At 36.0% G+C, this 12,102-nt stretch overlaps 1 protein-coding gene across 2 annotated transcripts in view; it reads left to right on the forward strand.

The window, feature by feature from the left end:
- KLHL1 (kelch like family member 1) overlaps positions 1-12,102 on the forward strand; it is a gene marked incomplete at its 5' end in the record, with an annotated part of 314,402 nt that overhangs the window by 280,102 nt on the left and 22,198 nt on the right. For both annotated transcript variants that reach the window (XM_084879715.1, XM_084879716.1), the window contains one exon: positions 3,787-3,949. In XM_084879715.1, the coding sequence (XP_084735841.1) occupies positions 3,787-3,949 (163 nt within the window). The remainder of the gene's footprint in view (positions 1-3,786; positions 3,950-12,102) is intronic.

Consider the following 12,102-nt stretch of genomic DNA (forward strand, 5'->3'; position numbering starts at 1 on the left):
GCAGCATAGTATTCCATTGTGTAGATGTACCAAAGTTTCTTGATTCAATCATCTGCTGACGGGCACCTAGGCTGTTTCCAAATTCTAGCTATTGTAGATTGTGCTGCTATTTACACAGGGGTGCATATATCCTTTCTGGTTGGTGTTTCTAGTTTCTTGGGATATATTCCTAGGAGTGGGATTACTGGGTCAAATGGGAGTTCCATTATCAGTTTTTTGAGGAAACTCCATACTGTCCTCCACAGTGGTTGCACCAGTCTGCATTCCCACCAGAAGTGCACGAGGGTTCCTTTTTCTCCGCAACCTTGCCAACACTTGTCGTTTGTTGATTTGTTGATGTTGGCTATTCTGACAGGTGTGAGATGGTACCGCATTGTTGTTTTGATTTGCATCTCTTGGATAATTGGTGACTTTGAGCATGTTTTCATGTGCCTCTTGGCCTTCCTTCTGTCTTCTTTTGAAAATATTCTATTTAGGTCCATTGCCCATTTTTTAATTGGATCATTCATTTTCCTTTTATTTAGTTGTATAAGCTGTCTATATATGTTAAAGATTAAACCTTTATCAGTCGTATTATTTGCAAATATGTTCTCCCCTACAGTGAGCTTTCTTGTTGTTTTGTTGATGGTTTCTTTTGCTGTAAAAAAGTTTTTTATTTTGATGTAGTCCCATTTGTTTATTTTCTCTTTAGCTTCCATTGCCCTAGGGGCAGTATCAGTGAAGAAGTTCTTTTGGCATATGTCTGAGATTTTGCTGCCTGTGGATGCTTCTAGTATTTTTATGGTTTCCTGTCTTATGTTTAAGTCCTGTAACCATTTTGAGTTTATTTTTGTGTATGGTGTAAGTTGGTGATCTAGTTTCATTCTTTTGCATGTATCTGTCCAATTTTCCCAACACCATTTATTGAAGAGACTGTCTTGACTCCATTGTATATTTGTGCCTCCTTTGTCAAATATTAATTGAGCATAGTGATTTGGATTGATATCTGGGTTCTCCATTCTATTCCATTGATCTATATGTCTGTTCTTGTGCCAGTACCAGGCTGTTTTGAGAACAGTGGCTTTGTAATACAGCTTTAAGTCTGGTATTGAGATCCCTCCTACTTTACTCTTCTTTCTCAGGATTGCTGTGGCTATTCGGGGTCTTTTATTGTTCCAAATGAACTTTTGGAGAGTTCTTTCTAGGTCAGTGAAATATGCCGTTGGTATTTTAATGGGGAGTGCATTGAACCTATAGATTGCTTTAGGATGTTTGGACATTTTGATGATGTTGATTCTACCAATCCATGAACATGGTATGTTCTTCCATCAGTTTACATCTTCCTCTATCTCTTTTTTCAGTGTCATGTGATTTTCCACATATAGGTCCTTTACTTCCTTAGTTAAATTTATTCCTAGGTATCTTAATTTTTTTTGGTGCGATGGTAAATGGGATTGCTTTTTTAGTCTCTGATTCAATACATTTTTTTTAATTGGTAACTTTAAACATCAAAAATTAATTTTATAAATTTTTGTCAGAAGAAATCATACAATTATTAGGTTAGGAACACAAAAAATGACTTTAGAGTCCTGACTGGTTTTGCTCAGTGGTTAGAACTTTGGCCTGTGGTTTGAAAGTGTTGTGGGTTTCATTCCTCAGTTGTGGATTTATTCCTGGCTTTGGTCAGGGCCTAAGTGGAGGCAACCAGTTTATGTGTCGCTCTCATATCTCTCTCTTTCTCTCTCTCTTCTCCTTCTCTCTCTCTCTCTCTCTCTCTCTCTCTCTCTCTCTCTCTCTCTCTCTCTCACCATGTCCTTTCTCCAACCTTTTCACTCTCTCTAAAACATCAATGGAAAAAAATACCCTCTTTGGATAAGGATTAAAAATAAATGACTAGATATTTCTATTGTTTTCATTAGATTATTATGGTTTAATGCAGGTTTAACATTGTTACATGAATATAGCACAGAAAATATATTTTTGCATTGTTGGCCTTGCTTTCCTACTTCTGTAAAGATATTTTTAGTAAGCACAAGGAGGAAATTGAAGTATCATTCTGATTTTCAAATTATTCTGGTCCAATTATTCAGCTCACTTACTAGTAATGAGACTTTTCTGCAAGGGAATTATTGCAGCTGCAAAAAACATGCAAATCACATTGGAAGGCATCCAGAGTTCAGAAATCCTGTGGTAATCTATATGAATATCTTCCTTTATAATCTGAAAGCATAAAGTATGAATATTTTCAAAGTAAACTTGAATATTTTTTCAAATTTGGTTTATTAAAATAAACAATTTTTGGAATATAGTTCTTATTCAACTATTAGAGTTGTTTCGGAAAGAAATGTAAGTTTTGAAAGTGAAAGAATATGTTATGCTTTCGTCCTGCTTGCAGATCTTAACAAAGGAGCTTTAATAACTAATTCTATTTATACTGATTATACTGACTATTTATTTTTATAACAATTAAAATTTACTAACTTAATTATCAACCAGTAATAAATTTATACTATGACTTTTATATTTAATCTACCAACATAAATGCTATAAATAGATACTCTTTAAGAATGTTGAATCTAAAGAACAAAATAAACTGATGAACAAAATAAATCCAGAGACAAAGAATAAGGCAGGGGATGGGGAGAATTAACCAAAGAACTTATATGCATATATGCATAACTCATGGACACAGACAATAGTGTGGGGTAGGCCTGGGAGGTGGAGGGGATGGTGGTGGGAAGGCAAGCTAGAAGGTGTCAATGGGAAAACAAGGGGATATCTGTAACACTTTCAACAATAAAGACAAATTAAATAAATAAATAAATAAATAAATAAAATGAAAAAAATAACTAGGAGAAACATTAAAATTCAATCTAAAAATAATCAGCTATTACATTAAATATAGATGCATTAAATAACCATGTAAGTCAAAGATCAATATTTTGGAACAAAACAATCTTAATGTAGATTCATTAATAATTTAAAAATTATATCTTTAAGGTGAGAAACACTCCTGTATAGAGAAGAAATATTTCATAACTTAAACTATAAATTCAGCAAGAAAAATTGAATTCATAAATATTGATAGCATACACTGAAATAAAGTAAGAAAGTTAAAATATATATTATATAGAAATTTTTTAATTAGAAAAATATTACTGGGAGAAATTAAAGACAATCTTAATAACATAGAGGTGTATACTATGCTCCATTAAAATTGATGTTATATTGCTTAACACAATGTTGCTCAAAGTAATAAAGTATTTGAAATGGTAGTATAAAAATATTCTTCAAAGTAGAGGCACAAGATGTATCATCTCTGATATTTAGAATTTTCTTTCTTATATGGACATAAATAAGAAAAATTTCTTTAAGTTTGGAAAGCATCTAGGTCATACTGTTTATTTTTGGTTCTAAATGTTTTTAATTTTATGATTAAACTTTAGTAAACAGTTTCTACATCATTGCAATTATTGCCTAACAGCTACAGCCTATTCTGAATAGCATCATATATTTTACTATCAATTTTTAAAATATGTCTTTATTGATTTTTAAAGAGAAACGGAGGGTGAGAAATGGGGTTTAGAAACATTGCTGAAAGAGAAACATCATCAATCAGCTGCCTTCTGCACACCTATACTGGGGATTGACCCCGCAACCAAGCCTGACCAGGAATTGAGCTAGCAACCTTGTGGTTCATGGGTTGATGCTCAGCCACTTAGCCACCCCATCTGGGTTTACTATCAATTTGATTTTTAAAATCTCACTGTGAGCTAAATCTATTCAGTTTTCACTTGTATGTTCTAGGTGTGACAGTACTTGAAGGCCCGATTTATGCTGTGGGAGGCCATGATGGCTGGAGCTATCTGAATACAGTGGAGAGATGGGATCCCCAGAGTCAGCAATGGACTTTTGTTGCAAGTATGTCAATTGCCCGAAGCACAGTTGGTGTAGCAGCATTGAACGGCAAGTGAGTATATTTTAATTTTTTTTTAATCTGGGGCAAAAAGAAGTTTTTGAGTGAATATTCTTATAAACGAATTTAGTGAGATTATTTAATTAAAATCTTTTAAAATATCTTCAGATTTTAATTGTTTTAAAAAATTAGTCTTCATGGATAATTGACAAATCAAGACTGTATTTTTCTGGTTGTCTCTTCATATAAAATAGAAACCAAAATTTTGTCACATGAATTGCTGGTTAAAGTTGTATCAAATACATTTCATAAAAATTACATTCACTAAAGATCGGCAAACTTAATAATCTTTCTAAGAAAAGTAATATTCTTTCTGAGGAGAATTCAAAAGGATACAAGAGCCCTAGCTGGTTTGGCTCAGTGGATAGATTGTCAACCTGCAGACTGAAGGGTCTCGAGTTTGATTCCAGTCACTTATCACTGATTCTCATCATTGATGTTTCTATTTCTCTTTCCTTCTTCCTTCCTCTCTGAAATCAACTAAGAAAAAAAAAAAGTATATATATTTTTAAAAAAGGGTACAAGAAGTTAGTACCCAACATATAATTGTTGCCTAATTATAGCAGTCTGGTCACTTTTCACAATTTTTATTTCTTTTACTCTATATCAGGAATTCTCAGCCTTAATACTCTATTTTTTGAGTCAGATACATTTTTGTTGGGGGTGAGGCACTGTCCTGTGCATTGGATGGTGTTGAACAGCATTATGAGATCCTATGCACTCGGTGCGAGTTACTCTGACCCCGATGTGACAACCAAAATGTCTGCAGAAATTGTCAGATGTCCTTGGGGATGGCTAAATGCACTCCTTCTCGTTACCTTGAGAACCCCTGGCCTAAACTAAGTTAATAACACATCTTTGCCTGGACAACTGCTCAAACTAACAATCTGGTCTCACCGCTCATTCTGATACAGTCCATTTGCTAACGCAGTGAGAACAACCTTTTATAAATGCAGATAATGTCATTATTCTTCAAGGGCTTTCTTTGCAATTAGAATAGAATGCATATCTTTACCTACCAGCGTATAAGACGACACTGTGTTCTAGTAAAAAGCCTGTTCAGATTGGCCAGAGTCAGAGAGGTGGTCTATTAAAAAAAGAACTGGTGTTGCCTCGGAAGTGGGGGGGGGGGGGGGGGGGGGGGTAGTCTTATACAGCGAATATAGGCCTAAACCTGTTTTAACTGCAAAATTAGGGGGTCATCTTATACGCTGGAAAATACGGTACAAGGACCAACTAGATCTTGTCCCTGTCTACTCTTTTTCTTCTCTATACGCCAGCCAAGTTGCCCTTTTATCTATGCATCAAATACGGCAATTTCTAAGCCAACTCAGTTCTTTCGTGTTTGCTTTGTTGTTGTTTTTGTGTGTTTTTTGTTGTGGTGGTGGTGGTGGCTTTTTTGTTTGGTTTGGTTTGGTTTGGTTTGGTTTTATTTGTTTGTGGTTTTTTTTATTTTATTTGTTTTTGGTGTGTTTTTTTTTAAGAGTTTTTTATTTTATTTTTTAATATATTTTTAATTGATTTTTTACACAGAGGAAGAGAGAGGGATAGATAGAAACATCGATGAGAGAGAAACATTGATCAGCTGCCTCTTGCACACCCCCTACCGGGGATGTGCCTGCAACCAAGGTACATGCCCTTGACCGGAACCGAACCTGGGACCTTTCAGTCTGCAGGCTGACGCTCTATCCACTGAGCCAAACCATTTTCGGCTTGTTTTTGTTTTGTTTTGTTTTTTTGTTCTGTGTGTGTGTGTGTGTGTGTGTGTGTGTGTGTGTGTGAGTGATGCCATTTCTAGCAAGTCTCTGGTACCTATCCTTCTCATTACTCAGGTTTCATCTCAGGATTTGTCCACATGATGTTATTAGCCACTATATTTAAAATAGGCAACACTGAATACCTTCCCAAACTATTTACTTATTATTCTTGAAATTATATATGCTATTCTTTTTGTCTCTTATCACTAGCTTTACTAGTATATGTTCACTAAATGTTGATATTTTATAAGCATCATTCATTATTATATTCCTGGGTTTGATAGCCCTTTACCATATGTACTCAGTAAATGGTGAATGAATTGCCCTGACTTTTTGCTAATCCTCATCCAAGGATACTTTTCCTTTGATTTTTAGAGAGAAGGGAGGGAGAGATGGGGAGGAAGAGAAAGAGACAGAAACAGAGACAGACAGATACATTGATTGGTTGCCTCCCTCCCTCATGCACCCCCACATGTCCTCATGGGGCAGCGATGGAAACTGCAACCCAGGTACATGCCCTTGACAGTGAATTGAACTCTTGACCCTTTGGTGGGACTCTAACCACTGAATGGCACTGACCATACACAATTTAGTTATTCTAAATAACCTTTGACCCTCTAAATTAGGGGTGTCGAACTCAATCAGAGAAGGGGCCAAAATCTAAAATCCAGCCTAAATCGCGGGCCGAATGGTTTACTGAACAGTCATAAACTGACAATGTCATAAACTGACAGTGGAGTGCAGTGATGACAGCGCGGTGCGGGCCACATTGCAAGGCCTGCAGGCTGGATTTGGCCCGCGGGCCTTGTGTTTGACACATGTGCTCTAAATGTATTTTCTAAATATGTGTGAGTGTGTATATTTGCAAAGTTAACAATTATAATAGTAACTTAGAGGACCAGTGCACAAAATTCATGCATGAGGGGAGGGACCCTTCAGCCCAGCCTGCACCTTCTCCAATCCAGGACCCCACAGGGGATGTCAAACTGCCAGTTTCAGCCTGATCCCTGGGACCTGAGGATGTGCCTCCTGCCCCAGTGCCAGGGCCAGGAGGCCTGAGGCTGTGACCCCACCCTAGTGTTGAGGCCATAGGACCTAAGGATGAGTCAGGGAACCTGAGGCTGTACCCCACCCCCCTGGTGGGGCTTGACAGGGGACCTCAGGCTGTGCCCCCCACCCTGTGGGTCTTGATGGGGGTGGGGCTGGAAGGATTTGGGTCTCATTCAATTTTGAGGCACACATAGGTGGGTGGGGACTTGACTCTGGGTTCCATGGCATGCTTCAGACTCTGACAGGAGGGAGTTTTTCATATACATTTCTACTAATTTTCTTTCATCTCTGATACTTCTATTACAGAGAAAGGGCAAATAGCAATATTAAAATATTTCCTCTAATTAATTCCCTTTAGATGTGCACAAATTTTGTGCACCAGGCCATTAGTAAGTATACAAATTCTTTGGTTTATTTCTTCTGGTACTTTTAGCCCCACATCAAGATATGTCAGCAAATTTTCTTAACAGGGATGAGAAATATTCTTACACCTTTATTATCTTATTTATTTGCAACATTATTCTGTAAGGACAATTCATATACACATACACACAGACTATATTAAAGTTACTCATCTTATTCTAGGTTTTTAATAATTACCTTGCATTATAACTTTATGATCCTTCTGTAATACTTTACTTTGAAATATCTTAAAATATGTTTGTGTTTTTATAGATCTCAGCCAAACTCAATCAGAAATAAATGGGATTAAAATCTAATAAGTGAAATATTTAATGGGCAATGTTTTATAAATTTCATATGTTGTTATAATTGTATTGTTGATCAGTTTCTTCTAATACTTCTTTTAACTTAGTTATACATGAAATTTATTATTTGGATTGTTTTTCTTTTTCTTTTATTTTTTGGCCAGCTAGAATATTTAATATCTTAAGAAATTATGTTTTACTCTAAAACATCATTCATACTAAACATCAAAATGTGTAGTATTCAAAGTTTTTACTTTTTATTTGAGTGCATTTTCCCAAATTTTAATTTTATTTTATGGAATATTTTAAATAATGCAACACTTACTTCAATTAATGTTTCTCCTTTAAAACAAAATTGTACAGCTTTCATTAGAATATCTCCCCACACATACACACACACTCCAGGTATGATTTAATGGCCTAAAAAGTCTGTGGTTTGATGACTGTCTACTAATGTCTTTTTTTGTTTTTCTGTTTTACCCAGAAAAAAATATAATCACTAGAAAGTCACCTTTCACTTTAGACCCACAGCAGAAAATTGTTTCAGCATCACCCTTTGACAGTTTTTCTCTCTCTCACCTCTATTGATGTGTGTTTTCCCCCTCTTATGTCATTTTCAAATCTCTAATGTGTCATTCTAATCTGACTGTTGCTTCTCTGAATGTGATTTTGAATAATTTTCCTAATTAAGGCTAATCAAAATAGTGAACATCCCTCTTGAATTTAGATTATTCATGATGCCATTTGTTGTGGGAAAACAAGAAGTTTGTTTATAGCTTAAAATTAATGCATGTATTCTGATGAATTTAAGAGCAAAAATTATATCCATTTCATGAAACATTTTTGTCAGTCTTCCAATAAGAAAGAGTATGCTAAGTGGCAGTTATATGATCTTATGTCAGCACAGCCACAAACTTACTTGATAAATAAAGAAAATACAACCAAACAATTAGCAGATATTAGTTGTATATGGCCATATGACTCCTGAATATCTCCACTAATGATTCTATGTGATTTTTTTGTGTGTGTGCTTTTAGCTTTAGGTTGGTTCTTTCAAACTTTGTACCTAAAAGCTCTTTCTTGTTTGTTTATTTTTATTTTCTCAGCTCATGCAGCAGATACTGACACTGTCTGAGTATATATCTAAATGCTTGAATTTTAATAAATGCATTCTATTGCCCCTAGTAATTCCCCAAAATAATGGAGTTTGTTTCATTATTCTATTAAAAACTTATTCAATCAATCTTTCAAGATCTTATGTTAGTTATATTCATGGGAGAGTTGCCATTTCTGCAAGTCACAATTTTTGCAATTGCAGCCTGAATTTTATACAACTTGAAGAATCATGAGAATAAGTGTCAAAGTCTGTTGTTTTATTGGTGTGCTCGGTATCTAGCACAGTAACTACCTTATGCCTCAAGGCCCATCACTTGTTGGGTGATTCCAAATACCCTATTTCTATTTTTGTATTCAAACTTCAATATTGTCTTTTCTAAAAGTGGAACTCCAAATTCACATAAGCTTTTATATAATAAGAAATTTATATTAAAATTTGTATTATCTTAGAATCAAACAAATTTTTTTTAATGAAACTCCTTGTTTACTGAATCTCACTTGGTAGGATTGTAATTTGCCTCCTGGGGGACATGGAGGTTGTGAAATGACTTTTAAGCTGGGACTTGATTGATTTAACAGATTTCCAGAAAGTGGGGAAATCAATGAGAAGCAAGGAGAAGGAACAATTTGTGTCAAATCCTTGAGTGTGAAATGCAAACAAATGGAAGAGCATTGAATTTGGTGGTTGGAATATAATGAGAGACAGTGGCCCTAACAGATGGGATATAAAAGCAGGCCTCAGGTTACATAACAACTTGGCTAAGGTAAAGATGTTATAAAGGTTAAAATAGGGCAGTGACATGCTTGCATTTCAGATTTATAAAGATCACTCTGGTGAAGAATAATGTGTAATTGTTCAAAGAAATTCCATCATAATAGTGGATTGGCTAAGATGTACTCCAGTGGTTCAAAGGAATTATTTGATAAATCATGCCTCAGTATTAGAATGTATCAGAAACAACAGATAATTCATGTGTTCCCCAATTTGAGCACAACCAATACCAGGCTCCACAGTCTGGAATACTGTATCTTTTATGATTTTGAACTCTTCTTTTTTCTCCTCTTCACTTTTACCCTGGCCTTACAGTCATCCTATGTCCCAGACATACTGAATCCCTCTGATTCCTTGAACATGCTTTGGTAGTTCACACCCTTTTGCCTTTTCACATACTCATCTCTCTGCTTTGATTTTCTTTCTGTTGTTTACTCCTAATAACTTGTGACTGTCCGCTTAGTTTTTCTCCTCAGATTTTCACCTAATCTTCAGGGACATTTGAAAACTCTCTAGAACAGTGTTTCCCAAACTTCTCTCACGATGAGAATCACCTGGTGGAGTTGTTAAACTACAGATTCCTGAATCCCAACTAAGAAGTGCTAAACTAGTTAAGTGTACAATTTTACCTATATGTTCCCAAAAATTCTAGTTTAGCACTTCTCAGTTGGAATTCAGGAATCTGTAGTTTAACAACTCCACCAGGTGATTCTCATTGTGAGAGAAGTTTGGGAAGACTGCTCTGGAGTGACAGCCTAAAACAACTCAAGCTCTTTATGGGCACGACATTCCATGTGGCAAGATCAGTACTAACAGGATGCAGTTTATTAGACTTGAGAAAAATAGTGTCAGGAAATATCAAAACAACAAAGAAAGGGAATGCAGAATTTTAAGAGGGGTAGAGCATGAGTTGGCAAGGAAAGAGGGAGGAATTAAGCATAGAAGCAGCCATTTCCATCAGGTTTAGGCTGTTGAATTCTACCAAGTGTTGGGATGTGGTTAATTGACCCAAATTAATTCACATATTTAAAATGGTGAGTTGTCTTTCTTTTTAGGAAATATGGGCACATTCTAATGCATTAAGGTAAGTATTTTCTTCCAAACTTTAACCCACAATATTGCATGCTAGCCATGTTTTAATGGCAGCAAGTCTCATTCTGAGTTTGCCCCATGCATCTGCATTTCTAGAAGGAGGAACAAAAGCAGCATGCAACCTGTTGTCAGCTTCCCAACATACACTCACTGTACTATCAGGCTCCTCAACAAGTATTTCTCACAAATAGGTTCGCTGAATGGCAGAGGTGAAGTATTCTGACAGCAGGATCTATCAACAAGCCTTCTTTTGGGACTAAATTAGAGTTCTCACTGGGACACAAAGGATCAAACAGAGTCATGGCTCTAGGTAGCTGCTTCGAAGTGTTTATGTTATGGGGGTTGTGAAATTTTTACACTTTTATTATGCAAAGAAAGTGATAACAACATACCATCTGGGTAACCATATTATGAATCAAAATCATAATTAATATCACAGGCTAATCAGTAAAACCTTAAAATATTTAGAACATATGACTGGAGGCACTTTCCATAGCCATTTCTGGAGTATGCACTATTGATAAAGTATGGCAAGTACTAAATAACTTTACGTGGGATACACATTGGAAATATTTCTGGAAGAAGACAAAGTAATATGATGAAAGATTGTCTAGTAGAGACACAGCTGAATTCATTGATGAGAGATGAAGGAGAAGCAACCTAGCCCCTATAATAAGTAGGTACTTAAGATAGAAGACACAAAGGCACACAGGACTGGAAAAGGCTTAGTGTTGGGTCAGAAACTTCTAAGTATCTCTTAATACTCATTCGCTCTTTTTCATATGACGATATAAACACCAATTGTTAGGTAGGCAGATGGTCACCTAGAATAAGAACATTTCCAGCATCTTACCAGTTAAGTATTGCCATGTGACTGAGTTCTGGCCAATGGCATGTAAGATGTGAGCTGTGCACTTAAAAGATGGAATCTTAAAGGCAGAAGATGTACTCTTTCTTCCACTCTTCTGTCATCCTGCCACGTGAACTATGGCTGTGATAGTAAGAATAACCTTAGCACATCAGGACAATAGGGTTCATAGATAATTTAGCCATCGGGTTTTAGCATTACTGTACATTTTCCAAACAAGAAGTATTGGCAACTTTTTTTCATACTATCTTATTCAGAGCATTTGTAAATCAGACAGGTTTGGAAGATAGAAACAGTGTCTTTCTTTGGGGCAGAGAGCAAAATTGTTTCTTCTTCAGAGCAAAGGTTAGGTAGGTTTGTTGGCATCCTCTTTTAACGAATAAGCATTTCATAAACTCAGTGACCTTCAAATGTGAGAAAAACCCAGTGTGTGCAGCATTTACCCGAGTCTCTTTGCATCAGCCTGGTGGGACTTGGGGGAACGTGAAGCAGCAATATAAACATGAAGCTCATACTACCTATTGTGCGGTGAGTAATAAAGTAATTTTTCTCTGACCCAGGAATCATGTGTCTTCTCTCAGCTGGGACAGGGCAATCTGTTAGCTGCCAAGAAGGGTTAAATTCAGACTCTTTACAGTTCATGGCAGAGGTGAGACTCTACGTATGACATAGTTAAAAATGGGAACAGCCTGGTTCTCAGTATCTGCAAAGCCACGTTACACACATTTGACCCATATCCTAATACATGCTTTATTTCCTGCAACTGTTATTTTGTAGTTACTAGA

The sequence above is a fragment of the Pipistrellus hanaki genome (genome assembly GCF_964339955.1).
Source record: "Pipistrellus hanaki genome assembly, chromosome: 3".
Taxonomy (NCBI): Eukaryota; Metazoa; Chordata; class Mammalia; order Chiroptera; family Vespertilionidae; genus Pipistrellus; species Pipistrellus hanaki.